Source organism: Rattus norvegicus, chromosome 5 (genome assembly GCF_021556685.1).
Source record: "Rattus norvegicus strain SHRSP/BbbUtx chromosome 5, alternate assembly SHRSP_T2T, whole genome shotgun sequence".
Classification (NCBI taxonomy): domain Eukaryota; kingdom Metazoa; phylum Chordata; class Mammalia; order Rodentia; family Muridae; genus Rattus; species Rattus norvegicus.
Window position 1 is genome coordinate 172,249,459 of NC_141538.1, and position 27,970 is coordinate 172,277,428.

The window sequence follows — 27,970 nt, forward strand, 5'->3', positions numbered from 1 at the left end:
TTGTATTTTTTTAAAGATTTATTTATTTATTATATATAAGTACACTGTAGCTGTTTTCAGACCACAACAGAAGAGGGCATCAGATCTCATTACAGATGGTTGTGAGCCACCGTGTGGTTGCTGGGAATTGAACTCAGGACCTGTGGAAGAGCAGTCAGTCGCTGAGCCATCTCTCCAGCCCAAGAACGTTGTATTTTATGAACTGCAGTGTTCCTAGGGTACATCATAGGGCTTTTGCTTTAATAAGAGCACACAGTTTTAATTACAGAAAGCAAGGACTTTTGATATTTTCCTACTGCTGTCAAATTAGTAGATTTTAGGACTGTATAGCCAGGATCATTTTAAAAACTATTAGTTGAACCAGGCACAGCGAGTAGCACATGATTGTAGTCCCAGCACTTGTGGGGTAAGATCAAGGTCAGTCCCGGCTGCACCTCAGATTCAAAGTCAGCCAGGGATATACCAGCCCTGTCTCAAAAAACCAAATCAAACCAATTCAAAACAGCAACAACGAGCAAATAAAACAACTCAAAAATTTTTTTTGCTTAGTTAGGTGTGCATAATACCAGAATGTGGAAGACAGAGATGCGTATTTCTGTGAGTTCAAGACTAGCCTGTTCTACACAGCGGGTTCCAGGCCAGCCAGGGGTACAAAGTGAGACACTGTCTCAAAAAAGAAAAAAAAATTCTTGCTTACGTTTCTGAGTTGTTTCATTTTTTAAAGTATTATTAAAATTTTGCGTGTAATTAGGACAGAATTTCCAACTGATACGGTTCTAAACATACCTAAACTAAACAAAATCAAACATACTTTCATTTTGATAAAAATCAAAACATCAACTGAAAAATGCTGAAGACACTCTACGTCCGGTGGTATCAAATATTGTCAAGTGATCTGTGTGAAAATTTAAAAAGCGCATCTTCTCTTTCATTCCCCAGTTTGCCTTCGCTTTTAAGTAGTGCACTAAAAAATTGGTGTTTGTTTGTTGAGACAGGGTCTCAGAACTACGTAGACCTGGTTGTCCCGGAACTCATTAAGTGGACCAGACTGTTCTCTGCACCCGGACAAAGAATTGTTTTAAGATAGACGTAAGGTTATCAGTAAATGTTTGATTTGCATGTGGAAAGAGTTTTCTAGTGGAAAAGGTTTAAGAGTAAGAAAGCTCCACTTTAACTCACTCAGAGCGAGATCTGAAGGAAAAACCTTACTAGTTTTCAAAAAACCAAAACAAAGGAAGGTTTGACCAAAAGCAGAGCTTTGCGGGCGCATCACCAGCTGAGGTAAGGCACAGCCTCAAACCTCCCCACAAAATGACCTTCAGGGATTAAAAAAAAGGGGTTGGGGATTTAGCTCAGTGGTAGAGCGCTTGGCCCTGGGTTCGGTCCCCAGCTCCGAAAAAAAAGAACAAAAAAAAAAAAAAGAAAGAAAGAAAGAAAGAAGAAAGAAAGAAAGGAAAGAGAGAGAGAGAGAGAGAAAAAGAAAGAAAGGAAGGAAGGAAGGAAGGAAGGAAGAAAGAAAGAAAGAAAGAAAGAAAGAAAGAAAGAAAGAAAGAAAGAAAGAAAGAAAGAAAGAAAGAAAGAAAGAAAGAAAGAAAGAAAGAAAGAAAGAAAGAAAGAAAGGCCAAGAAGGCAGCTAGCGGCTTCACGGGGAGCTTACCCGGCAGATCTAACGTTCTGCCTGAAGGCGGAGCCTCTGAAGCTCGACCAATGAGCGCCCCGTCGCTATGGTGTTGGCCGCGCCCGTACGGTGTTGGCCCCGCCCCCGGCTCATCCAAGACTCAGAGCGTACGGGGGTCATTCGTAGGTTCGCCATTGAGCGCTTCGCGTACTCTGACTTTCTAGTCAGATTTTAGGCTCCTTGAAACCAAACCCTGGTTTGACCCAGAGGTCCGTACCTTCGCGGCCTCAGAGAATTGGCTCCTCCACCTTGGTCTCGATGGAACGTTCTGGAATGTACCACAGGCGAGAGGAGCGACACTTGTGCTTTCGTCCAGCATCACAGACCCTGGAGTGGTGGGACGTTCCGGAAGGTGCCAGCGGAAGGCCACAAAGCGGTGGTGTGGCCCCGCATCGTCGCCCGTCCCGTGGTTTGTGGCGGACCGTTACCGAAGGTGAGAATGCGCCGTTAGGGCCTCCTAGTTCCCCATGGTGGGCTGCGGTGGAACGTCCTGGAAGGTGCCTAGTGTGTCGGTAGGGGGCGTGTCCTCTTCCGTTCCCAGTCCGCCAGGGCATCCTGTGCGTCACTTCCGGCTCCCTCTCCGCCCACCAGTGTGTGTCCCAAATCTAAAATCCGTAGGATGTCTGCTAGCCGCTCTCGCCCTTGGCTCTGAACCCCTCAGGTTGAAGTTCCTGGGCCCCGAGTCGGCGGCGTGGGGAAACTGGCTGTATCTTCCGTGAGCATGGGCGGAGGCTGTGCATAAACTCCAGTGGCAGCCCTCAGAACTGAGCCGGGGACCGGGGGCACCTGCCCTGGAGTCAGCCCAGGTCAATTTAGGGACCCTTGGCACCGGGCGCCCAGGTGGCGGGCTTCGCCGGGCTGGACGCACAGGTAGGGTGGGCACCAGCGGGATCGCGGGCGGGTTATGACTGCATTAGGCGCCGAGAAGGAGGCGATACCCAATGACAAGTGCAGTCACCCTGTCATCTGTCTACTGATTTTGCCTCCCGAAACGTGTTATTTTGTGCGGTGGAGTGGGCGACTCAGCCCTGTCCCAGTCCTCAACTTTGTTTTAGCCAGCTGGCGGTTTTTCTTCAACCGGTACTTTTCAGGCATAAAACAAATTCACTGCAGCATTGATGGTTTGAATCCTTGAAATGCAAAAAAAGAAAAACAAACCCAAAACTGAAGTTTAGAGGTGGGTGCCTTGTTCAGTATTTGTTTAGTCGCCCACTCATGGGATGATTGTACTCTATTAAAAATAAATTGAAAAATAATTTTTGTGCTTTTTTTTTTTTCTTTTAAGACAGGATCTTTAATGGGTAGCCCAGTCTGGCCTTAAACTTGTGACCCTCCTGCTTCAGTGTCTCAGAACTGCAATTGTAGGACTGTACTACAAGTACCCTGGTTGCAGAGCACATTTGAAAGCACAGTGAAAAAATTTTAAATAGCAAAAAAAGGCCCATTAAAAAGAGATTGGGCGGCTTTTACATTAAAGCAATTCTTTTCCGGTGTAGAAGATGGAGACTGAACAACATGAAGGACCTGTCTGCAACAGAGAAATCCTATGTGGATGGTTTCAACTATTTTATGTCTTATATCTGAGCATACCACACCAGCGATCCTGAAAGTATCCATTCTTCAAAAGTGATAAACACTATCAGAGCCACAGAGTACAATGTATTAGTCGGGAGTGACTTTCCCTTAAGTATAAATTCTTCACTACTGAGCGGTCTGAGGCTTCCAGTGTCGCTGTTAGAAGCAGGGCGAGGTGGGCAGATTGTGAGTTCATGTAGGCCCTTTTCTGGATTATTATTTCCCTTAGATAAACTCTCAGACATGCATGGTATTTGGAGACTTGATATCATTTTCACTGAATGACCACTGGCCAATGCAGATGTCTTGGCCAGGTATTTGAGTACCTCAGTCCTGTGTTTCAGAATAGACATTCCTTTCATCTACCCTATTCGTCCCTTTCCTGTCACTCCATTTTCTACTGGGGATTGAATCTCTGGCTTTGATGCTACACTAGCCGCCTACCAGTGGGCTACATCCTCCACTAAAAACTTAATGTGTGACCCAATCTATGTCATGGCACTTATGTGGACGTGGATTGTCAGAGAGCCATTGTACCCCACACTCCCTCAAGCAAGCAGCCCAGACATTCTTAACCTGGGGTCCATGGAACTAGACTATGGAAAACTAGAATGCTAAATGAAATAAAAGTGACATCTTGAGCCAGGCATCGTGGTGTGTGCCTGTGATTCCAGCATTCTGAAGGCTGATACAGAAGAACTGACACATTCAAGGCCAGCCTGGGCTACCCTTTAAGATCCTGTCTCAAAAAAAGGGGAGGGGAGTCTCACCAGCATCTGGGTGAGACAATCGGTGGTTGGTTTTTGTAGCTTTGACATCATGTCTTTGCTGTGGGTCTAGGGCAGAGTGTGGCTTGTTTCTCTTTCAGCTAGTGTGTATCTTGTTTTTCTTTCAGCTCTGTACATATTTATGACAGAGCCTAGAGCAGAAACTCAGGAGGCAAGGCCCTGCGGGCAAGGGAGTCATCTCGTTGTTGTTGTTTTGAGACAAGGTTTCTCTGTGTAACCCTGGCTGTCCTGGAACTTGTTCTTTTTTTTTTTTTTTTTGGTTTTTTTTTTTTTTTTTTTTTTTTTCAGAGCTGGGGACCGAACCCAGGGCCTTGCGCTTCCTAGGCAAGCGCTCTACCACTGAGCTAAATCCCCAACCCCGGAACTTGTTCTACATACCAAGTTGTCCTCCAACTCAGAGATGCCTCTCAAGTACTGGGATTAAAGGTGTATGCAACCAGTGCCTGGCTAGCAAGGAAGTCTTAAAGGAAGTTATGACTTAGTTTTTCATCCGCTCTTCTGGAGGTAGTTTCCAATTTGAGAGGGACATGGTAACTAAGACCTTTCCTGTAGAGTTGAGACTCAGCAGTTGTAACTGGCTTCCAGACCAGTGTAGGTCAAATCAACTACAAGTTCTTAAATGCAAGCAGCTCTTTACTGCTGGTGGTCTTCAGCTTCTTGCAGGCTAAGACTTTATCTTTGTAATCGACTGGAATTGTGGGCTGGGAACTGGACCAGGACTGGGTGAGTCAAACTCTGCTAATACTAGAGTTGAGTAGCCCTTGGTTCATCTATAGAGCCAAACTCAAAGGTCTTTGCTACCTCTTCAGGAGCTTGTCCATGTGGTATTATGATAGCCAACAAATTATGTGTAATTTTATTTTATATATATATGAATGTTGACCTCATGTGCATGCCTGGTGCCCTCTGAGACAAGAGACCATTGGATCCCCTAGCACTGGAGTTACAGATGGTTGTATACTGTAGTGAGTGCTGGGAATCAAACCTGGGTCCTCTGGAAGTTCAGCAAGTGCTGAACCACTTAGAGCACCAGCTCGGAGTGATCCTCTGATTCTACCATTACCAGGAGCCCATAACTAATTTTATACCTCTATCCTAGCCACACTCGTTCTATCCTAATTCCCTCTGGATTAGTAACTGTCTTGTGCTTTTGCAGGTGAGGGAGAATTGTTTATTGAGAACACTGAATGGGAATGGTGAGCTAGGTATAACTAGAGAGCTGCCTGCATATGGTAACTGTCTTTAGTACTGAATCTGGCTTTCATTTTCCACAATATTTACTTACTGCTCAATCTGGAATTCCTGACCTTTGATTCTGCAAGATAAACAGGGCTGTACTTTGTGCTTAGTATTGTTTAGAGTCCTTACAGTCTTTAACCTGACATAGGAATCTGCTCAGAAGTTTCTTCTATTAGTACGTCCATATTATTATTATCATTTTTAATGTTTATAGGTATTTTGCCTGCACATATGTCTGTGCACTACTCGAGTGCCTGGTACCTCCAGGAGCCAGAATAGGGTATTGAATTCCCCTGGAACTGGAGTTACAGATGTCTGTGAACTGCTGTGTGTTTCTTTGGAATTGAACTTGAGTCTTCTGGAAGAACAGCCAATATTCTTACCTGTTGAGCTATCTCTTCAGCCTGATAATTTCTTTTTTCTTTTTCCAGACAGGGTTTCTGTGTGTAACCCTGGCTGTCCTGGAACTTGATCTATAGACCACACTGGCCTTGAACTCATGGAGATCCATCTGCCTCTGCCTCTTGAGTACTGGGATTAAAGGCATTTGCCATCATACCCTTCCCAAATTTTCCTTTTCAATGGTAGTGAGATTTGAACAGAGGGCCTCATATATGTTAAGTACTCTACCACTAAACTCTTTTTAAGACAAAGTCTCACTCAGTTGCCTATACTAGTCCTGAACTTGCTTTGTAGCCTACACAGACCCTGAATGTGTGATCTTCATGGATAGCTGGGATTATAGGCCCTTGGCCAAACCTGGTTCTTCTGGAACCTTTATTCTTTTTTGTTATTGTTGTTTTCAAGACAGGGTTAATCTGTGTAATCCTGCCTGTCCTGGAACTCGTTCTGAAGACCAGGCTGGCCACAAACTCCATCTGCCTCTGTCTCCAGTGCTGGGACTAAAAAAGGCCTGTAGGTTTGCTATTGCCTTTTGAAATCTCAAACTTATCCCCAGTGACACACTTCTTCCAACAAGGCCACCAAATATCTTACCAAATAGTTTCACCACCTGGGGACCAAGCATTCAAATATTTAAGAGTCCAAAATCTCTTTTGGAACTTAAAGCAATCTCTTAATTGTAACCCCCTGTAAGGTGAAAATTAAATAATATACTTCCAACATACAATAGCATAGAATATACATTACACTCCAAGGGAGGAAATTGGGCACAATGAGGAAACACCAAAACAAAACAAACTAGCATGGCAAACTTCTACTACTCCATGTCTAATGTTGAGGAGTAGGTGGCTCTTTGGCTCCCCCGCTCCTTCCTAGCTTCGTTGACTACAACAGTGCATCTGCATATGGGGCTGTGCTTGTAAGGACAATGCACTCTGAGGCCAGGGACCTGAGATAACTTGGAACTGGAGTCACAGTAGCTGTGAGCTCTTCAGTGTAGGTGCTTATACTGACTCTTAAAAGGTCATGTCCAGACAGTTAACATGTGGAGTCTGTTTGCATCTGCACTGTTAGATAGTTCTGACTAGTAGAGCAAACAGAATCCCCTGTACATTTGCGGGGGTGGCTTTTCTCAGCTTTTCCTTGCTTGGCTGCCCCTGACTAATCAAAGGTCCTTAAACATGGCCTGAAACTAAGACTTTCTTCGACTTTCTCTGATTTCAATGTTCAGGATATTGGGTCCCTTCTTTTTGTCTGCTGCCTTCCAGATAGTAAAACGGCCACTCTCCTTTCAGTCAGTCTGTTCTCCTGGTCTGGAGGATGTAGTGGAGCCTGAACTCTCTTTTTGTCCCAGCACAGGGTCTGGCCAGCCCTAGAGCCTAGGAGGTTCAGCTACCCAGCAGGTTGTCACTAGAACCAAATTGTAGCATGAGTAAGAAGAAAACAGCAAAGTCTGGCATAACAGCACTCAAAGGCCTAGAGGAGCAGTATTGTTCCTATAATGCTCTGGGACATACTACAAGACTTCTATATAGTGAAGAGTCACAATGGGAACAAGAAAGATACACGCTAGAATTGGGGGACATCAAGGTAATGATGAGACTTGGCAGCACTGTGGGTGGAGAAGGGTGATGATACAGACTCTGATATTGCCCACAACGAGAGCAAGTCAGACTGTAAAGTATCCCAGCTGAGTATCAGGTCCTCTGAACTACAGGTAGGTGAGGTCTTCACTGGCAAGCAGTGTGTACATTCTCTGGTATACATACAGAATATTCTATATGAGTCAGGCACATGCAAACATGGAGGCATGAACTAAAGATTCTGAGAAGGTAGAGATCCTGATAGCCACAAGGGCATGAAGCTAATATCTGTAATGTTTCTCAAAAAGAGGAATGGTAGTAGAGAGATGACTTAATGATTAAGAGCACTTGTTGCTCTTGCCAAAGTCCTGAGTTTGGTTCCCATCACCCACATACTGGCTCACATCCTCAGTAACTGCAGTGCTAGGTGATCATACCCTCTGACTTCTGCAGTACCAGGCATGTACATGGTGCACAAACATATATGCAAGCAAAGCACTCTTACATATAGAAAGAAGAGGTGCCCTACAGCTGGTCTTTGCAACTTTGTGGGTTCTTTTTTCTACCCTTTATCCCTCCAATTTCACCCCCTACCACTAGAATGAAGAGAAAGGAAAGAGAGGAGAGGGAGATCCCTGAATCTTTTTTTCCTTTGAGCAGGACTACAACAAATTGCAAATTGAACAACCACCAGCCCCACCCACCACAGCCTAGCATTTATACACCCTCTGAAAAGTTCCCTGAACTCCAAATGTCACACAGTCACAGAAACCATCTGTAGCTGGAAAACCATGTCTCTGCTAGAGCACGAGGCGATGCATAGTCAGCTGCTGCAGATAGTCTGAAGCAGCCCCACATCCCCACATCTGGGATTAAAATGAAATCACATTCTTAGAATATTTCTGTGTTTTTAAAGAAACTAAAATTCCAGAATTGTCACTACAGTGTTCTTTTAAATTTTTTTTTTTGTGTGTGTGGATATTTTGTCTGCATGTACATATGTGAACCACATATGTGCCTGGTGCCTGTGTAATCCAGAAGTAGGTATTAGCTCCTCTGGAACTGGAGTTAAAGATCATTGTAAGCTGCCATGTGTGTACTTGGAATTGACCTAGGTTCTGTGGAAGAGTGCTCCAAACCATAGCAGCAGAAACCAGGAAGCCCAGTGGCAGCCCTTTAAGGCTTCTTTGATGGTGGTATTGTTTTGTATTTTGTTGTTGTTCTTTGTTTTGTATTTTATTGTTTATCTGCTTGTTTCAATATTGAGGTTCAAACCTCAGGCATTATGCATGGTAGGCAAGCACTCTATGACATACATCTCCAGCCTGGGGTGAAGTTTGATGTCCTCCTTAGAAAGGAGGTATCCCGTGGTCCTTATGAGATGGAGCAAGTCAAAGATGAGACACTGCTCATAGCCAGAACTAGTAAAATGCCAAAATCTACAGGAGAACAGGATGATTTGGCTCTGCCTTAAGAATGGTAAACATCAGGGGTTGGAGATTTAGGTCAGTGGTAGAGCACTTGCCTAGCAAGCACAAGGCCCTGGGTTCGGTCCCCAGCTCCGAAAAAAAGAAAAGGAAAAAAAAAAAAAAAGAATGGTAGACATCTCACCTGCAAATGTAGCACAGGTGTCAGCATCCTTGAGCTAAGCTTTAAACTGATGCCATTAGCATAGAAAGTAGCACAAAACTGGTCCTAAGCCCTTGGCAAACCTCAAGCCAGGATAAGAGGTGATTTACCTGTGTAGTAGAATAATGGACCTAGTTGCTGTGATCTGTGGATAGATAATAAACCAGCAGAGACCAGAAAGGATGTGCAAGAGGAATGAAAGAACAAAAATGAGAACAGGCCAATTTGAAATGGAATCAAGAACTTTTATAAATTAAATATTCAATGTGGTGAATCAGCTTCCCAGTTAGGAACGGGTGGAAGCTCTGGGTAAAAGTTTAGAGGGTTTCTGTGGAAGGTGTGGAGAAACCAGGCATGAAGTATTAGGGACAGAAGTTCAAGAGAACACTCAGCTCCTATCTGTGGGTGTTTCCTGGTCCCTCAAAGGGCTGAGAAGATGCAAACAATGTCGTTACAAATTGGGGCCAAAGCCTGGTGTGGGCTGAACTGAGCTGAGCCAGTCATGGAAGGACCAGCCTGGGAAGAGGAAGAGGGTTGCCTCAGTTTGGTACCTCCTGAGCTCAGTATAGACTCCAGGGCCTGACAACTATAATCTCAGTGCTTCTTTGGCAAGATTGAAAACAAAAAATAGGAGAATCTTTGGAAGGCAAGATAGAAAGTAGAGACAGGAGGACTTAGAAGCTTGTGGGCTGGCTAGTTCACTTAGTGGCAGACAATGAAAGCGATAACAACAAGGCAGAAGGCAGGACCCCAGGTTGTTTTCTGGTCTCCCATATATGTCTGTACTTCATCTTACATAGGTTACAAAAGAATATAAGATGTTCAAAATTAATAATGTGGTCTCTTTTCTTACCATTTTAGCCTTACTTTGTTGGAGACTAGCATGTTGGGGTCAACATTCATGCAAACCAGGACTCCTGCCTCTTCCTCCAGCTGTGTCTCTCTGCTTGGGCAGTTGCTTTGATCCATGTGGTTCATCTTTGAGATTCACTCCTCACAAGTGCCCTCAGCATGTCATCAGCAGCAAAATCCCAAGTGCTGGAGGAGACAGCTCCTGGCTGTGAAGAGGAGCCAAAAGGGAAAACACTTTTCACTTGGGGGTCTCTTTTTGGTCACCGGAGTGAGAAGATTGTCTTTACTAAAGGTGATGGCAGCCCAGAGGAGAGCCTGCTTACTGTCACCATCACGGAGACTACTGTCATTGAGTCGGACCTCGGCGTGTGGAGTTCAAGAGCTCTCATCTACCTCACGCTGTGGTTCTTCTTCAGCTTCTGTACTCTGTTCCTCAACAAGTACATCCTGTCTCTGTTAGAAGGAGAGCCTAGCATGTTAGGTAATGACTCCTTGCTCAATGTTCACTCCCGGTGGCCCCAGTGCTGAGTGACCAGAGGCCACCTGGAGGGAGGGAAAGGACAAAAGGGACTTACCCAGATATGCTTCTGAAATGAAGGGTGATATTCAGTGCTCATGTGTGGGAAACTTGTTCTCAGCTTGGCTGCATGCCTCCCTCAACAGGTGCTGTGCAGATGCTGTCAACGACATTAATTGGATGTGTTAAAATATTTGTTCCTTGCTGTTTATATCAACACAAAACCCGGCTCTCTTACCCACCCAATTTCATCATGACTATGCTCTTCGTGGGCCTTATGAGGTAAAAATGAGTTGATTGTCTTAATTATTTTTCTTTTTAAGATATAAAATACCTTTCTAGTTACTAAGTGTGGAAACCCTATTGGAAGCCTTGGTGATTACTGCTGTTGAGTATGTGTTCAGGGCACAGGATACAATTATAGGGCTATACAGTCGGGAGACATCCATTAGTTAGATTTTAGTTCTGTGGCCTTTAATGCCACCAGATGCATTCCTTCCCAGATTGTTTGTTTGTTTGTTTGGTTGGTTGGTTGATTGGCTGGCTAGTTTTTCAGAACAGGGTTTCTCTGTGTAACCCTGACTGTCCTGGACTCACTTTGTAGACCAGGTTGACCTCAAACTCATGAGATCTGCCTGCCTCTGCCACCTGAGTGATGGGATTAAAGGTGTGCTCTGCCATGCCTGGCTCTTTCTCAGATTCTTTTATAGAGAGACTGTAAACAGTAATTCAGATATCTGGGTGTGGTGCATGCCTTTAATCAGAGCACCTGGGAGGCAATGGCAGATAGATCTATGGGAGTTCAAAGCCAGCCTAGTCTTATAGCGAGTTCCAGGATAGCCAGGGTGTATAGTAAGACCCTACCCTTAAAAAACAAAGTAGCTCGGGGCTGGGGATTTAGCTCAGTGGTAGAGCGCTTACCTAGGAAGCACAAGGCCCTGGGTTCGGTCCCCAGCTCCGAAAAAAAAAAAAAAAACAAACAAACAAAGTAGCTCAATAGTGGTTGGAAGGGGTTTGCCATCCTTGAATGTGATGGTGACATCCTTACCTGGTACTCAACCTGGTTGGAATGAGGAACCAGATGTGCCCATTGCTCATGGCTGAGCACTTAGAGCCTCTGATTTTAAGTAGACAGGTCCCTTTCATGATGCTCATTTCTTGTTTTGAGGTTTGCAACGGTGGTTTTAGGGCTAGTTAGCCTCAAGAACGTGGCAGTGTCCTTTGCTGAGACGGTGAAGAGCTCCGCTCCCATTTTCACTGTAATCATGTCTCGGATGATTCTGGGGGAGTACACAGGTAAGGTCTCTCTGGGTCTTTCTGTCTGGGCCTCCTCATCCTTGGTTCAGCAGTCAGCACCTATAGTGTTACCGACTGCCTATCATGTGCCGGGTTTTATTCAGCTTTCCAGAGCTCCTCAGAGCAGAGTAGTGACAGACCTAGGACTGACCCATGTTACAGTCACTTGCTCTCACTGCTCGAAAAGTGTCCTTGGTGGTCACATGTGGTCTTCTGCAGTCCTTTGAGCAGGTGCTTCATCAAGCCTACTGGTGTGCTGGGGCTACTGTAATGGAGAGTTCAGGTGTTGGGAGGATTGTACTTCATGACTTTCAGCTGGGTGGGGAGCTGAGTAGAAACTGGAAAATGACCATCCGGCCATACCTCTAAGGGCTCATCTTTGACCCAAAGCTGATACAGCAGTGCCCATATTCAGTGACAGGTACTCCTCTTTAATGCACAGTCGAGTGTACTTTGTGACTCTTTGAGGAGTTTTTGGAGACAAGAGTTTCTCTGTATATCCCTGGCTGTCCTGGAACTAGCTCTTTAGACCAGGCTGGACTTGAACTTATTATAGAGATCCAACTGCCCCGCCTCCTGAGTGATAGGATCAAAGGCATGCAACACCACCGCCTGGCACTTTGTGACTCTTAAGGCAACTGTTTTCCATCCTTCCCAAGGCCCAGGAGGTCAGATTTACTTTCATAATATATAAACTGTTTCAGATGATTTCCTTAGCATGTCAGATACACACCCTATGAGCTTTTTCTTAAACATTTTAAAATTGTATGTGTGTGGATGTTTTACTTTCCTGTATATGTGCACACTGTGGTACCTGATGCCCAAGGGTTTCCTGAAGCTGGATTCACAGATGATTATGAGCCACCATGTGGGTATAGGGAATCCAGATCCTTTGCAAGAACAGCCAGTGCCCTGATCTGCTAGACTACCTCTCCAGTGCCCCTACTCCATGAACCCTTTAAAACTCAGCATGTTCCTGGCTAGAAAAAAGCTCAGTGGTTACGAGCACTTGCTGCTATTCTAGAGAACCTGAGTTTAGCTCTCAGGATCTATATTTGAGGCTCACAACTGACTGTTACTCCAGCTCCAGGAATCCAGCACTCTCTTCTGGCTATTGATGTCACCTGCACACAAGTGACACACATGCACATAGATACGTACACATAGACATCAGTCAAAACAAATCTTTAAAAATAAAAATCAGGGGGCTGGGGATTTAGCTCAGTGGTAGAGCGCTTACCTAGGAAGCGCAAGGCCCTGGGTTCGATCCCCAGCTCCGAAAAAAAGAACCAAAAAAATAAATAAATAAATAAAAATCAGCATATTCAAGATGGTTATATTCAAGCTAAATGGGGCAGTTGATTCAGTGATTAAGAGCACTGGCTGATCTTCCAGAATACTGTTTCAATTTTTAGCACACACTCCAGTTCCTTGGGATCCTATGTGATTCCCTCTTCTGGCCTTCAGGGACACTGCATACAGTTAGTGTACAGACATACATGTCTACAGAACACACAAAATGATTTTAAAAAAAAGGTGCGGAATATTATATCAAATAAATATTTTGTTTTTAAAATATTTATTTAATTTATATGAGTACACTGTAGCTGTCTTCAGACACACCAGAAGAGGGCATCAGATTCCATTACAGATGGTTGTGAGCCACCATGTGGTTGCTGAGGAAGAGCAGTCAGTGCTTCTAACTGCTAAGCCATCTCTCTAGTCCCTGTCCTTGTTTTCTTTTTTTTTTTTTTTTAAAGATTTATTTATTATATATAAGTACACTGTAGCTGTCTTCAGATACACCAGAAGAGGGCATCGGATCTCTTTACAGATGGTCGTGAGCCACCATGTGGTTGCTGGGAATTAAACTCATGACCTCTGGAAGAGCAGTCAGGTGCTCTTAACCGCTGAGCCATCTCTCCAGCCCTTCTTTGACTATTTAAATAAGTCCTGTGTATCAAATTTTTTTAAAAAAGTGTTGAATAGTACCTGACATCAATTCTAGGAGTAATGTAGATGGGAAAGGTGATTGCATTGCATTGAATGCATTTTTAGTTAAATATCGGGGGGGGGGGGGGGGGCATATGTATGAGTTTCTGCAGAGGCCAGAACGGTGTCAGATCCCCTGTTACTGAGTCACAGGCAGTGATAAGCCTCAGGTAACCAAACTGGGGTCCACAGAAAGAGCAGCAATAGTCAAAGCAGTTGAACCATCTCGGTATTTTAATTTATTGTGCAGTGTTGGGGTTTTGGGTTTTTCGTTTTTCAAGACAGGGTTTCTCTGTATATCCCTGGCTGTCCTGCAGCCAGGCTCTATAGACCAGGCTCGCCTTGAACTCGAGACCTGCCTGCTTCTGCTTCCCTAGTGTTGGTATTCAAGGTGTGAACCATACCTGGCTTGGCTTGGTGTTTTTTGTTTGTTTTGTTTGTTTTTCCTTCCCAATAAGTACACTGGAGGAGTCTGCTGACAAGGATGACAACTCGAGTTCAATCCCCACAACACAATGGTGGAAGGAGAAAACTGTCTCCCACAGGCTGTCCTCTAACCTATACATAATGTGCCATTGCCTGTATGCACCCACTCTTACGCACACTCCTATTCTGTTCTTGTCAGGGCTGCTGGTCAACCTGTCCCTCATCCCAGTCATGGGAGGACTAGCGTTATGCACTGCCACGGAAATAAGCTTCAACATCCTGGGGTTTTCAGCTGCACTATCCACCAACATTATGGATTGGTGAGTCACAGAGCACGGGGAAATGATGAAGGAGGGTTTGTTTAAGACTTGCTGTTTTTACTTTATCTAGTCCACAGATGTTCATACTTAAACAGCTCAGTCCCACTACTGGGACTCAAAGCTAGTCTCCACTGTCCTGGTTTTTCTCAAGAAGTACAATGACTTCCAGATGAGGTACTTTTTCTCCAAACCAAGATGGAGTTTGAGGCTGCGTAGTCCTGATTCTTTAAAATGCTAACTAGAGGGATAGTTACACAGTCACGGTAATTGTGATAGTCATTGTGTTAACTAGGAGAATTGCTGTAGCTCTAAGCTGTCCAGGGATACACAGTGAGGCTACCTTAAATAACAGCACTACCACCACAGTGAAGTTGTCTTCTGACCTTTACATGTCCGCCATGGCATTCATACACACCCCACCCAGACACATGCACTCTGTGTGTGTGTGTGTGTGTGTGTGTGTGTGTGTGTGTGTGTGTGCGCGCGCGCGCGCGCGCGCGAGCACCTGCGCACGCGCAGTAAACCATGTGATTAGTATGATAATTCTAAGAAGCATGTCATTGGCTCGTGAAAAATACAAACTTGGGGTTGGGGATTTAGCTCAGTGGTAGAGCGCTTACCTAGCAAGCGCAAGGCCCTGGGTTCGGTCCCCAGCTCCGAAAAAAAGAAAAGAAAAAAAAAAAAGAAAAATACAAACTTAACCCTGTATGTCACATAGTCAATCTAAATAAAACCAAGGAAGAAGCCAGAGACCATCTCAAGGCTGTGAAGCCAAGCTGTTGGATCCTCCTGACGTCAGAACTATAAAGATAAGGATAAAAAACTAGCCCTCAGGCAGATGCCAGCCATGTGGCAAGGTCCTGGAGGAAAACTTTGGGTTGCTATTGTTAGTGTTTGGGTCACACAGTTGATTGAGGACCAGATGTCATATTCTAGTCGTTTTCCTTTTCTCACTGTAGTCCAGGCTGTCTTTGAACTTGCAGTCCCCCTGCCACATCTCCTGAGTGTGGAGAGGACAGGTATTGGCCACAGACAGTGCACCTGATCGTCTCCTTCCTTGCCATCACAGGTTTAAAACAAAACCTATTGATTCAGAACTTCTAATCAGTTTGAGTTTTCTCCTATTTTTGTTTTAGAGACAGGGTCTCTCTATTTAGCTGTGTTTGTCCTAAAACTAATTTTGTAGAGCAGGCTGGCCTTGAACTCAGGATCTACCTGCCTCTGTCTTCTGAGGCATATACTAGCATGTCTAGCCTTCCTTTTTTGACAGAAGGAAATGAGCTACCACAAGTCTCTACAGGTTTGTTATCACTGTTACTGCTGAAGACAACAGCTGGCCTTGCTGTCAGGAACAGAAATGGAAAGTGCTCACCTTAGGAGTGATTCCCTCTGGGCTGGCCTGCAAGTTCATGGTTCTCAGGAACCTAACAGGGTTAACCACACAGAAGACCTCATGTGAAAAACTTCATCACTAGACATTCTCCACAGCCTGATTTTTCCTGACTTCCTCTTGATCTTACACACACACTGAATTTGCCCAGAAGCCAATCTGCAGGGAACATGAATATTTCCTTGTTTTCTTACTGCCTGTTGCATGAGCCTCTAAAAGGCAGAACCTCCAGATGAATCCTGAATGTCTGCAAATGCTCTTATTCATACTGTTCTATTACTTGAGACAGCCTCCTTGGTCACTATTCTGTCAGCGAGAGGCTTGGAGGCAGGGTCAAGTTCCAGCCTCTGAGGTCGTCCCCCCCCCCCCCTTTTATTTTTTTTGAGACAGTTTCTCTGTGTAGTCCTAGCTGGTTTGGAACTCAGAGATCCGCCTGCCTCTACCACTACCACCCAAGTGGACTATCCCCTGGCTCGGAGGTCACTTTTGAAGCCAGAATTGTTTTATTTTCCCATTGGCTACTTGTGTGTTTTCATTGTGGTTTATCTGGTCTGGCTTAAAAATCTGTAGTTTTCCTTTGGGTTGTTTGTTTGCATGAATAGTTTTATTCAATTATATACATGTCCTGGGAGTCCTCATTCACTTGTATCCTAATACTGATTTATGTGAACTTCATTCCAAAAGAATTATTTTGGTTTTTTTTGTTTGCTTGCTTACTTTGCTTATTTTAGTTTAGATTTTCTTTTCTTTGTTTATTTGCGATAGAGTCTCTCTACTTAGCCTTGACTTTGAACACACAGAGGCCTGCCTGCCTCCTGAGTGCTGGGATCAAGGGTGTGTACCACCTGTCCTGTTCTCAGTTTGTTTTTATTGCAGACGTATGAGTGCTTTGCTTGCATGTTTGTATGTGCATCACATGTACCCGACACCCTCAGAGGCCCATGGAGGTCAGAAGAGGATACAGGATGCCCTGGAACTTGAGTTATAGAAGGTTGTGAACCACCATGTCAGATCTAGGAACCAAACCTATGCTCTTTTGTAAGAGTAACAAGTGCTCCTAACACCTGAGCCATCTCTCCAGCCCTTCTTTTGTGTTTATAACAGGGTCCTACATAGCCCAAGCTGGCTTCTAACTCCTGCATCTCAAGATAACCTTGAACTTCTAATTTTCTTGCCTCTACTTCCCTTGTTGGGTTTTTCAAAGTGTGCAGATGAGGACCGTGGTGGTTCTCTGATGTCTGAGCTGGTCGGTCCATTCAGGTTCTGCATTCTCGATTTACTTGTCTGTAGGGACAATAGGCACAGTTCTACTTCTCAATGAGATGATGCTGAACACAGCTGGTACAGGACTGGCCTCCGGCAAGTAAGTGCTGGTGGCTGTCTGCCTTTGTAGCCATTGTCATTAGCTGCCTACCCACTAACTAAATGTTAACATGTTGTCTTTGTTCTAGTTTGCAGAATGTTTTTTCAAAAAAGCTTCTCAGTGGGGACAAATACAGGTTCTCGTAAGTATCTCCAGTAAGAGGATTTCTAGTTTCTATTTTTGTGTCTGGTGGCAGTAGTAGGATGGCCGTAGTGTGTGGAGGTGGAGTGGGGAGGGGACGAGACAGCATCTCCCTATATAGTCCTGGTTGTCCTAGAACTTGCTATGTAGACCAGGCTGGCCTTGAATTCACAAAGATCCTGTGATCTTTGCCTCTGTCCCTCAAGCCCTGGGATCAAATATGCACTACCATATTGAATCTAATTTCATAAGGCCCAGTAGGACTTTTTGGTCATTGTACAGCTTTGAATGACCCCCAGGAGCCTGAATTCACTTTGAGTGTTTTGACGAGCTTTGCAGGTCTTTGTAAAAAATTGAGAGAAAACTACCTGTTTCCTAACTTATTCCTCAGACCACCAAACAGCCAGTTCAGTTCATGGTGACCCATTCATTCTGGGGAGCCCAGGGCATCATTGTCACTTTGGGAAGCACAGTTCTGTATTGTTGATTCTTTAGCTTTTGATCTGAAAGTACCTGCATAGAAGCCTAGACTCAAGCATGGGAAAAAGCAAGTATCTTCTGTCACTGCAGGGCCCCGGAACTGCAATTCTACACCAGTGCTGCTGCTGTGGCCTTGCTGATTCCAGCATGGACCTTCTTCATGGTGGGTTTCCAGCCTGGCACCCACCACACTGGGGCTACTGCTGCCCTTTGACAGTTCAGGAGAAGAAGGGTGGGCAGGTTATTAGTTTTAAGGTTATCTTTTACTTTGGAAAGGGATATTTTTCCACTGTAGAATAGTCAATAGAGCTGGGTGGTGGCACACACCTTTAATGCCAACACTTGGGAGGCAGAGGCAGGCAGATCTCTGTTAGTAGACAAGGCCAGCCTGGTCTACAGTGAGTTCCAGGACAGCCCAGGCTACACATAGAAACCCTAAAAAAAAAAAAAAAAGTCAACAGCATTTTTTTGTTGTTTTGAGACAGGATCTGGTATGTAGCTCTGGTTGGCCTGAAAGTTGCTATGTAGACCAAGTTAGCCTCAAATTTAAGTGTATTAGTCAGGGTTCTCTAGAGTCACAGACCTTACAGGTAGTCTATATAGTAAGGGAATTTGTTGATGACTTACAGTCTGTAGTCCAACTCCCCAACAATGGTCACCATCAGCTATGAATGGAAGTCCAAGGAGTTAGCAGTTGCTCAGTCAGTCCCACAAGGCAGGCAAAGAAGAGAGATTCTTCCTTCTTCCAGTGTCCTTATGTAGGTCTCCAGCAGAAGGTATGTTGAGTTCCAGATTAAAGATGTGCACCGCCATGCCTGGGTCTGGGGCTTGCTTTCTGGGACCGTTAGAGCTATATCTGCTTCAGCCTCTTGATTGCTAGCATTGAACAAATGTGTCCCCACACCCACCTAAGTCACTGTTTGAAAGCAAACAGAAGATTCCTCACCCTCAGCCCCCTTCCCTAAATGGCTGTCTAGTGAGCCTGTAGGTACAGATGCACTCATGACATGTTTTTCTTGAGTCTCTCAGTTTATGAAAGTGTGTGTCTGTATAAACTTTTTTCCTTAAAACATGTTACACTGGGAAGTCTATACTGACCATGCAGTTGGATATAGCCTTTACCTTTCCTCACAGTTACACACGTGGTAAAGGCATTTCTCATATCTACGTCCTTTACAAATGGGATGTGTCTTTGGAATATAGTCTTAGAACTGGAATGGTTGGTTGAAAGAAACATTTTATGTTCCCACTAGCAGTGCACAGGAGTTTGTTCCTTTTGTAGCACTCTGTGCATCCTGAGAGTCCTGATACCAGTGACACCATATTCTCTCAGTAGTGACGGTGACAGTGAAACACAGGCCAGAAGATTGTCCTTTCGTTTTTTTTTTTTTTGGTTCTTTTTTTCGGAGCTGGGGACCGAACCCCGGGCCTTGCGCTTCCTAGGTAAGCGCTCTACCACTGAGCTAAATCCCCAGCCCCTGTCCTTTCGTTTTATCCATAGGATGTCCCTGTGATTGGTGGGAGTGGGAAGAGCTTCAGCTACAGCCAGGACATCGTGCTGTTGCTGCTGACAGATGGCGCCTTGTTTCACCTTCAGAGTGTCACTGCATATGCCCTGATGGGAAAGATCTCCCCTGTGACTTTCAGGTGAGTCGATATTTTGTGCCATCACTACATGAAGTAGATTTGCAGGGAACTTTTTCCTAGAAATCCATGTTGCTAGACATTTTCTAAGGTTCTTTTTCTGTCTACAACGGAGCTGTCAAGATTTAGCTAAATAATGGGATGTCTGTGTTGTCCCAGACAGGCACTGGTGGCCACAAGTTGTTCCTGAGCTCTTACTGTGGAAGTACTGTGACAAGAGAGCTTTCTTTATTGGGTTTGAATCACTGTCTTTGTGTCTTTCTGTTTTGTTTTGTTTTGTTTTGTTTTGTTTTGTTTTTTGAGACAGGGTTTCTCTATATAGCCCTAGTGGCCTGGAATTCATACAGATTTGCCTGCATCTGCCTCCCTAGTGATGGGATTAAAGTCACGTGTCACCTTGCATGGTTTGATGTTTCATTTTTCAATGTTGGTAATTTTTCAAAAAGAAGAAGAGGGGCTGGAAAAATGGTTGAGTAGTTAAGAGCACTGGCAGCTCTTCTTTTTTTAATTTTTTTTTTTTTTTTTTTCTGGAGCTGGGGACCGAACCCAGGGCCTTGCGCTTCCTAGGTAAGCGCTCTACCACTGAGCTAAATCCCCAGCCCGGCAGCTCTTCTTGATTTAATGGCTGTTCCCAATGGTAACTAACAACCCTGTAACTGCTACTCCAGGGGATCTAACACCCTTCTTCTGGCCTCCTTGGTCACTACAGATACATCACACTCACACATATGGACAAAGCATCCATAATAAAGTGAAAATAAGTCCTCATACCAGGCAGTGGCGACACACACCTTTGCTCGTAGCACTCAGGAGGCAGGAGCTCCTGAGTAGGAGCTCTCAGTGAGCTCAAGACACGAATGATCTACAAAAGAATTTCCAAGACAGCCAGGGCTATAAAGAGAAACCTTGCCTCAAAAAATAAAATTAAATTAAATAAGTAATAAAATTTCAAAAAAATAATCTTTTATTTAAAAAGTTTTTGGTTTTTTTGTTTTGTTTCTGTTGTGGAAGTAACAAATAAGCACAGGCGTCCTGTAGTATCTGAAAGGAGACTAGTGCAGGACCATCCACCAGTGCTAAGAATCACAGATTTCGGGGCTGGGGATTTAGCTCAGTGGTAGAGCGCTTACCTAGGAAGCGCAAGGCCCTGGGTTCGGTCCCCAGCTCCAAAAAAAAAAAAAAAAAAAGAATCACAGATTTCTTTTTGAAATGGTCTTATATATATAGTCTATGCTGGCCTGGGACCCAATATATATCTAAGAAAACCATAAATTCCGTAATCTTCCTGCTGCTGTCTCTCATGTACTATCATATCTGATTCAAAATCCAGATCTTAAATTCCTTATATAAAATGGCAAGGAATTTGCATAGAAACTACATTTGGGACTAACAAAATGGGGTGTAAATGCTATAAATAACTGTTACACTGTATCTTTAGGGAGTAATAACAAGGAAAAAAGTCTATACACTTAATATAATCTCAGTTTTTTTCCAGATATTTATGTCTGTGGTCAGTTTACTCCAGGCATGTCTAACACATAGAGCCTGTTGCTCTCATCATAGAAAATTCAAAAGGGCAGAAAAGTATAAAAATTAACTTATTCATAAGCCCAGCTCAAAGAACAAAAGTACAGGCTGTTACTGTTACTATTTGATCCAAATGGGTGCGTGGGATGAGTTCAACTTAACAAATTATAGCCTCTTGAGATTGTTTTTCCCCTCGGGGCGTAAAGATCTTGACAGTGTGCATGGAGTTTGTTTCATTCTGTTATGCAAAGTAAGCTGAAGTATTTAGGGGCAAAATATCACAGCGTTGTTGTGCGTGTTGCCATAATCCTTAGAAGTTTGGAGCAGAATAGTTAGACACAAGACTAGGATCCATGATGAAAATTCTTCCTCTCCACAGACACACACACACACACACACACACACACACACACACACACACACACACACACACACACACACACACCACTGCATAATATTGTCACTTTAAAGCACAGTGTCTTCACTTTAAAATATTTCAGTCCAGGTACTGGAAGATGGCTCAGGGTTAAGAGTGCTCACTGCTCTTGCAGAGGACCAAGGCTCAGTAGCAAGCACCTACACTACAGTTCACAACCATGTATTCCTTCAGTTCAGGGAATCTAATACCTTTTCTGACCTATGTGGTCTCCTGTACACATGGTGCACATACATACAGTCAGGTACATGCATATATACACAAAATAAAATAAACATTTTAGTTCAAAGAAATAGGGCAGTGTGGTTGCACGTTTGTGTAATTCCAGCATTCAAGACACTAACGCAGAAGGACCCCTGCACGTTCAAGGCCAGCCTAGGGTATATAGCAAGACCTTGTTTCAAAAAACTAAGACAAGGGGCTAGAGAGCTAACTTAGCGGTTCAGAGCACTTGTTACTCTTGAAGAAGTCCTGGTATTGGTTCCCAACATCTACACGGTGATTTACAATCATCCAAAAGCTCCATTTCCAGGAGATCTCATACCCTCTCCCTACTTCTGTGAGCACCAATCAGGAACGTGAGCACATAGAGACACGCAGGAAAACTCACACACTGATCTTCCTTCTGACCACTTAGTTCCCAGAAATAACAACTCTGAGCTAGCTCTTCGTTTACTATCCCTTTTATTTTAACCTGAGTTCAGCTACATGGCTGGTTTACTTCTGTCTTCTTGGCATTCTGGGGTGAATCTTTCCTTATTTTTTTCTTCTTTTTTTTCTTTTTTCTTTTTTTCAGAGCTGGGGACCAAACCCAGGGCCTTGTGGTTGCTAGGCAAGCGCTCTACCACTGAGCTAAATCCCCAACCCCGAATCTTTCCTTATTTAACCTGAGTTCAGCTACCTGCTGTTCTCAGGATTTTGGGGCAAATATCTCTCACCTCTGACTATTTTCCAGATTCTTTCTATCCTGACCAGATGATCCTCCTCCTATTTTCTGCCTCAGCTCATTGGCCAAAAGCTTTTTTATTGATAGGTGATGCTTATAAGAGATTCTTTGTACACATACACAAAAAGTGAAATAATAAAATGTTTTTAAAAAAAGACAAAAAGCTAAGACCAACCTGGGTATGCTAATGCACTCTTACAATCACAGTATTGCGGAAGCAGAGGCAGGATTCAAAGCAGCTTCATTTACTTATAAAGATACATGTTAGCCTGGGACATCACAGAAGGAAGGAAGGAAGGAAGGAAGGAAGGAAGGAAGGAAGGAAGGAGGAAGGAAAGAAAGAAAGAAAGAAAGAAAGAAAGAAAGAAAGAAAGAAAGAAAGAAAGAAAGAAAGAAGGAAAGCTGAAACGGGTGTGACAAGGCCTCGTTCATCTATCCCAGGTACTGGGGATGTGTTACAGTGTTTCTGTCCTTTTCTATTTGAGGTTTTCTTCTTTAGGTTTATTTAATGTGAATGGAGGTTTTGTCTGGTGTACATCATGTGCATGCTTGGTGCCCATGGAGCCAGAACAGGGCATTGGGTTCCCTGGGACTGAAGTTACAGTTTTAAGCCACTATCTGAGGGATTGAAACCAAACCCAGGTCCTCTGAAAGAGCAGTCACTGCTTTTACCAACTCAGACATTTCTTCAGCCCTTGTTTTGAAATTTTTCATCAAATAAATAAAGAAATAAAACCTGAGAAATAAAAGAACAAAGATGCAGGCAAAACCCCTAATGCTCCCAACCCTCTGTGGTGGGCACCTCATCCATGTCCCTCTTGGGTCTGAGATCTGGATAGATAACACAGCACTGTTGCATTGTGTGACATTTGTAGTCACTGCCAGCAGCAGGCTATACCCTGTGTGACTGTGAACCAGAGTCTGACTGTTATCTCTACTGCTGTAGTGTCGCCAGTACTGTGAAGCACGCCTTGTCCATCTGGCTTAGCATCATCGTTTTTGGAAACAAAATCACCAGCCTGTCGGCCATTGGCACCATCCTTGTCACAGTGGGTGTCCTGCTCTACAACAAGGCCAGGCAGTATCAGCAAGAGACTATGCAGAGTCTGGTCACAGCCACCAGCCAAGGCCCAAACGATGACACAGAGCCACTGGTTTCCCAAGACTCTAGACAGCACCACTGATCACCTGATGTTTGACCAGGTCCAGACTGTCCCTCTGTACTCTGTGCTGGAACAGAGAAGCAAGTGATGCAGGGCAGGTCTCTTGCTCCTTTCTGGACATAAAATGGGGAATTTGGGACTCAGCTTCTGCCTGATAGAGCCCTGCAGGAAGATTCAAATGACCTGTAGCTCCTCTGGCTGCATTTGAACCAATGTCTCTGTGCCCAGCCTACAACTGGGCAATATCTCTGTGGGGCCAACTATGGAATAAGCACAGGCTCCAGTACCAACGGAAGTTGCTGTCTGCTTGATGCCATCCAGGAGACCTAAATTGTTCTATGCCCACCACCACCACCACCACCACCACCACCACCACCACCACCACCACCACCACCACCACCACCACCACAGGCCCTGAAGTCTTTTGGTTCTTGACAGTCTATGACACAGACATTCCAGATGCCAGTGACTCTAGCATGAGACACAAAACCCCGAGAAACCAGAGTGGCAGACAGAACAGATAAGTGTCCCCTACGATGGAGGGACAGTGCTATGTGAAGGAAAAGTATCCCCTTCTTGACCTGTGCTACACTGAACTACCCTGTTCCAGGGTTGTTGCCCTGTGTTTCTGCTACCCATTTGGTGATTGCCCCACTCTGGGAAGTTGTGTAAAAATCTCTTGATTCGAACAGATGCTCTCGAGTGCTTTTCCATTTTGAGTATGATAAATGTGAAGCAGGCTGTTCCGAATGGCACAGTTGTCTGCCCTGTGAAGATTCCTGTGGATGATAGGGAAGTTTTAAAGAGCTTTTGAGTGTTTACAGGTTATGTTGTAGTTAAAGGGACACTGCCTTTCGACAAAGCAGGTGCCTTCAGAGGTTTCTCGAGTCTCTGCATGTAAGGTACATGGAAGACTACACCCACAGCTGGCTCTTCACTGGGGACCAAATGATGACTGCCTGAGCTACCAGGTACCCAGAGCTTAAGGTGAAGTGGAGGCCAACAGTGGGGCCTTGGGTGTGAGACACTGAGGTTCTACATTACTGAACATTGTGTGAGTCATGTGTGGGGTGCAGTCTGTTGCCAGCCAGTCTGTAAGACTCTGTCCATTACATATGAGCTGAAGCCACTGGTACTTCTTGTCCAGGTCTTACTGGTCCTTCCTGCTGTATGTCTTACTGCCCACGGTGCCACTGCTTTCTAAGTTGGCTTCATACCTGGAAAGTATGAAAATAGCCCCTCAAGGAGATGTTGGGGTGAAAATGAGCAATAATTATGTCTACATTTTATTTACTTGAACAAGTCATCTGCCATGATGATGGATCAAAATGGGGCCTTTTAATCTATAAGCCACCTTTTAAAAAAAGCAACCTGTGTTGGACACTGACGAGGTGTCTTTACTGTGCTATGTAAGGTCACCCACCCCCATTATGAAGACGTTCCCTCATTTGACTTTGTCCAGGTTTCTGCTTCCTTCCAGTGCACGACAGGTGGCAGATGTTGGATTAATCTGTACAGTGGGCCTGTCTACTCAAGACCTGGCTGTGCAGCTGCAGATACTGAAGAGTGTGTGCTCATGGATACTGGTCGGAAGATCTCTGGCCTCCCACAGACCTTGCCAAAGGATGCTCAGAGCTCCACGCACTTGGCTTCTTACTATTTGGAATTTCTGCCTGTGTCCTATGTGTAATTAGGAAATAGCCTATTGTGACTTGTTCTAGTCACCCCTCCCCTACACCACCAGACTCAGCCTGTTTTGATTTTCTAAGTTTTTGGACTAGAAGCAAAAACAAAGATTTTTCTTAAAGCAATTTCCTGTAAAGCTGCTTTTCAGACTTGTCTTCACAGGTGGAAAGATCATGAACTCTGCCGCTTCCATTAGCTCTTCCAAGACATGGCTAGGGTGAGAGTCTTTGAATGGCCCTGCTTGACCATTTGTTATGACCATTCCATAACAATATTTTTTAATTAACTTTGTTAGTATTTCATAGAATACTGTGTTCTTCATGAATTGTTACTGATGTACATGTAGAAATATTGGCACCACGTGTCATTACTTATCCTGGATAATTCCTCCTGAGTCTATATCATTGTCTGGTCTGTTGTAAACAACACTGGATTGACCTGAGCCAGCCATCTTCTTACTCACTGCACCCATGGTTAAAAAGATATGCACATTTCTAATTTCAAAAATACTTTAGGGACTATAGAGACAGACTAATGGTTAAGAACTAGTATTATGTTTCCTGGTGAGGACCCAAGTTCAGTTCCCAAAACTCATTTAGAGTGCTTCACCAACTGCCTGTAACTCCAGCTTTAGGGATTCTGATGCCTCTGGCTGCGCTGGGCATCTGCATTCAGGCTTGTGTATGCATATACACATGCACAACTTAAAAATAATGCATTTGCTGGGTGGTTGTGGTACATGCCTTTAATCCCAGCACTTGTGAAGCAGAAGCAGGTGGATCTCTGTGAGTTTGAGGGCAGTCTGGTCTACAGAGCACGTTCCAGGATAGCTAGAGTAATACAGAGAAACCCTGTCTTGAAAAACTAGATAGATACACTTTTAAAAATTTCATGCTTTGGGGTATACCTTAGTAGCACATCACTGGCATGCATTATGGGGCTCTTGAGTTGATCCCAGCAGCAGACATTGGATAGAGGGATGAAGGGGAGAAAAGCCCCTCCCCCAAACTTCCACTAGTAAAAGACAAGGAAAAATTTTTTTAATGTATTCCTGATTTCTATGCATTGATGTTTTGCCTGCATGTGTATCTGTATGAGAGTGTTGGATCCCCTGGAACAGATAGTTATGAGCTGCCATGTGGCTCCTGGGAATTTCATTTGGGTCCTCTTGAAGATCAGCCATCTTACCAGCTCTTGTTTTGTTTATTTTTAAACTACGTCATCATGGCACATACATTAGACTTACATAGTAATTCAAGACTAGTTCGGGCTACATATTGAGACCAAGTTTCAAAATAAATTTTATTATTTCTTGAATACCAGGATTATAATCGTTCCTCAGGTAGTGGTGGTTTACACTTTTAATCCCAGTACTCAGGAGATAGAGACAGGTGATTCTTTGTGAGTTCCAGGCTAGCCTAGTCTACAAAGCCAGTTCTAGGATTGCCAGGGCCATGTCTCAAAAAACAAAATTTGAGATAAATAAAAATGATGAATCAGAGGAGATTAAATAATAAAGGTGGGCTGGAGAGATAGCTCAGCGGTTAAGAGCATTGACTGCTCTTCCAGAGGTCCTGAGTTCAATTCCCAGCAACCACATGGTGGCTCACAAACAAAAAAGTGGGATGTGATGCCCATTTCTGGTGTGTCTAAAGACAGCTACAGTATACTCATATATATTAAATCTTAAAAGAAAAGAAAGAAAAAAGAATAAAAGCTGCTCATGGGATTCAGCCAAGTGATATCTTCTTAACATTGGAAAAGGGTAAATAAATATGTTACTATGGGAAACCATGCCAATGCCTTCTGAGATTGCATTTACCTATGTAACCTATACTGTCCTTGAAGTCCTTGAACTCTAGACCTTCTAATTCAACATTCTTAGTACTGAGATTACAAGTATTTCACCACTCCTGACCCCCTCTGCCTTTGAGCAACAATCTTTTGTTTTTTCTTAACTTGTAAACATTGACCTCCCCTTCATCTCTTCATTACCTCGACCCTTTGGTTCTTGTGCTTGGGATAGAACTTAAGGCTTCAAGAATGCAAGCTAGGCTGCTATTCTTTCTCTGAGATATGGCGTCCAGCCTGTTTTCCTAGTTTATAAATACCTTTGCTCTCTGCATGGATTAGAACAGGACATACTGATTGTGGACAAATAGTACCCACCACAATTCAAAGTTTAGTAGGTTTTAACTTTGGTGTCTCTGAAGTATGTTTTCCTGGGGACTCTGATCCTGACTTTGGTGGCTATTGAACCCTCCCTGACATATCCAAGTTTAGTTTTAAACAAATCAAGTTGGCAAGTTGTGTGTGGTGTTTTTGTTTGTTTTCACTTTTCATTTCTGGGTCTTAAACTGCATATTAAATTCACTTGTAATGTCTGGATTCAGAGATAGTTGTGAGTCTGTGTTTACTCAGTGTTGGCGTTTTGGAACAGGCCACAGTTTAGAGTAGTAAGTTGTCTTCGTCAAAGCCAAGTCATATTTGCTTTATACCAAACAATATTAGAGAACTAAAACACATCATAAAATGTATACTGTTTTGTATTTCACCTCTTTCAGTATTTAATTATATTAATGCCTTCTAGAATTCTGTTAGATAATTCATTGATTCCTGAAATAAATTGGTATTGTGTAATTAACCCTGCAGTAGCCTCATTTTTATCCAAGCTGCCAATGGTTCTAGTATGAATATGAAAATATGTAACTGTTTTGTTTGGTTGGTTTGGGATTTGTTTTGTTGGTTTTTTTTTTTTTTTGGTTGGGTTTTTTTGGGGGGAGGGGGTCGTTGTTTTGTTTTGATACAAGGTTTTTCTGACTTGTAACTTTTTTTTTTCTTTTTTTTTTTTTCGGGAGCTGGGGACCGAACCCAGGGCCTTGCGCTTCCTAGGCAAG

The 27,970-nt window shown here is 43.9% G+C and overlaps 1 protein-coding gene and 1 long non-coding RNA gene across 11 annotated transcripts; one reads left to right on the forward strand and one right to left on the reverse strand.

The window, feature by feature from the left end:
- Positions 1–2,192, reverse strand: LOC148006200 (uncharacterized). Its single transcript, XR_015621386.1, has 2 exons — positions 1,896–2,192; positions 1–140 (listed from the first exon to the last, which is right to left on the reverse strand). It is a non-coding gene; the product is annotated as an uncharacterized LOC148006200 (long non-coding RNA).
- Slc35e2b (solute carrier family 35, member E2B) lies at positions 1,781–27,717 on the forward strand. 10 transcript variants are annotated; one of them, XM_087549522.1, is made up of 10 exons: positions 1,781–2,111; positions 2,340–2,548; positions 9,756–10,227; positions 10,410–10,545; positions 11,432–11,559; positions 14,177–14,297; positions 17,139–17,192; positions 17,762–17,834; positions 19,173–19,318; positions 23,171–27,717. In XM_087549522.1, the coding sequence occupies exons 3-10, from the start codon at positions 9,906–9,908 to the stop codon at positions 23,406–23,408; spliced, it is 1,218 nt and encodes a 405-aa protein (XP_087405648.1). In that variant the 5' UTR covers positions 1,781–2,111; positions 2,340–2,548; positions 9,756–9,905; the 3' UTR covers positions 23,409–27,717. The 10 variants fall into 10 exon arrangements, 8 of the variants coding, with proteins under 8 accessions (XP_087405648.1, XP_087405652.1, XP_087405647.1 ...); XM_087549526.1 differs by lacking the exon at positions 23,171–27,717 and adding an exon at positions 19,475–19,715; XR_015619772.1 differs by lacking the exons at positions 1,781–2,111; positions 23,171–27,717 and adding exons at positions 16,978–17,050; positions 19,475–19,715 and having other exon boundaries at positions 2,268–2,548.
- The last annotated feature ends 253 nt before the right edge of the window (positions 27,718–27,970 follow it).

Excerpts from the sequence above, each read along its gene's own strand:
- Slc35e2b (XM_087549522.1), top strand. The coding sequence starts at position 9,906 with ATGTCATCAGCAGCAAAATCCCAAGTGCTGGAGGAGACAGCTCCTGGC. Across the intron at positions 10,546-11,431 it reads CTCTTCGTGGGCCTTATGAG|GTTTGCAACGGTGGTTTTAG; the intron begins GTAAAAATGAGT and ends TCTTGTTTTGAG. Across the intron at positions 19,319-23,170 it reads ATCTCCCCTGTGACTTTCAG|TGTCGCCAGTACTGTGAAGC; the intron begins GTGAGTCGATAT and ends CTACTGCTGTAG.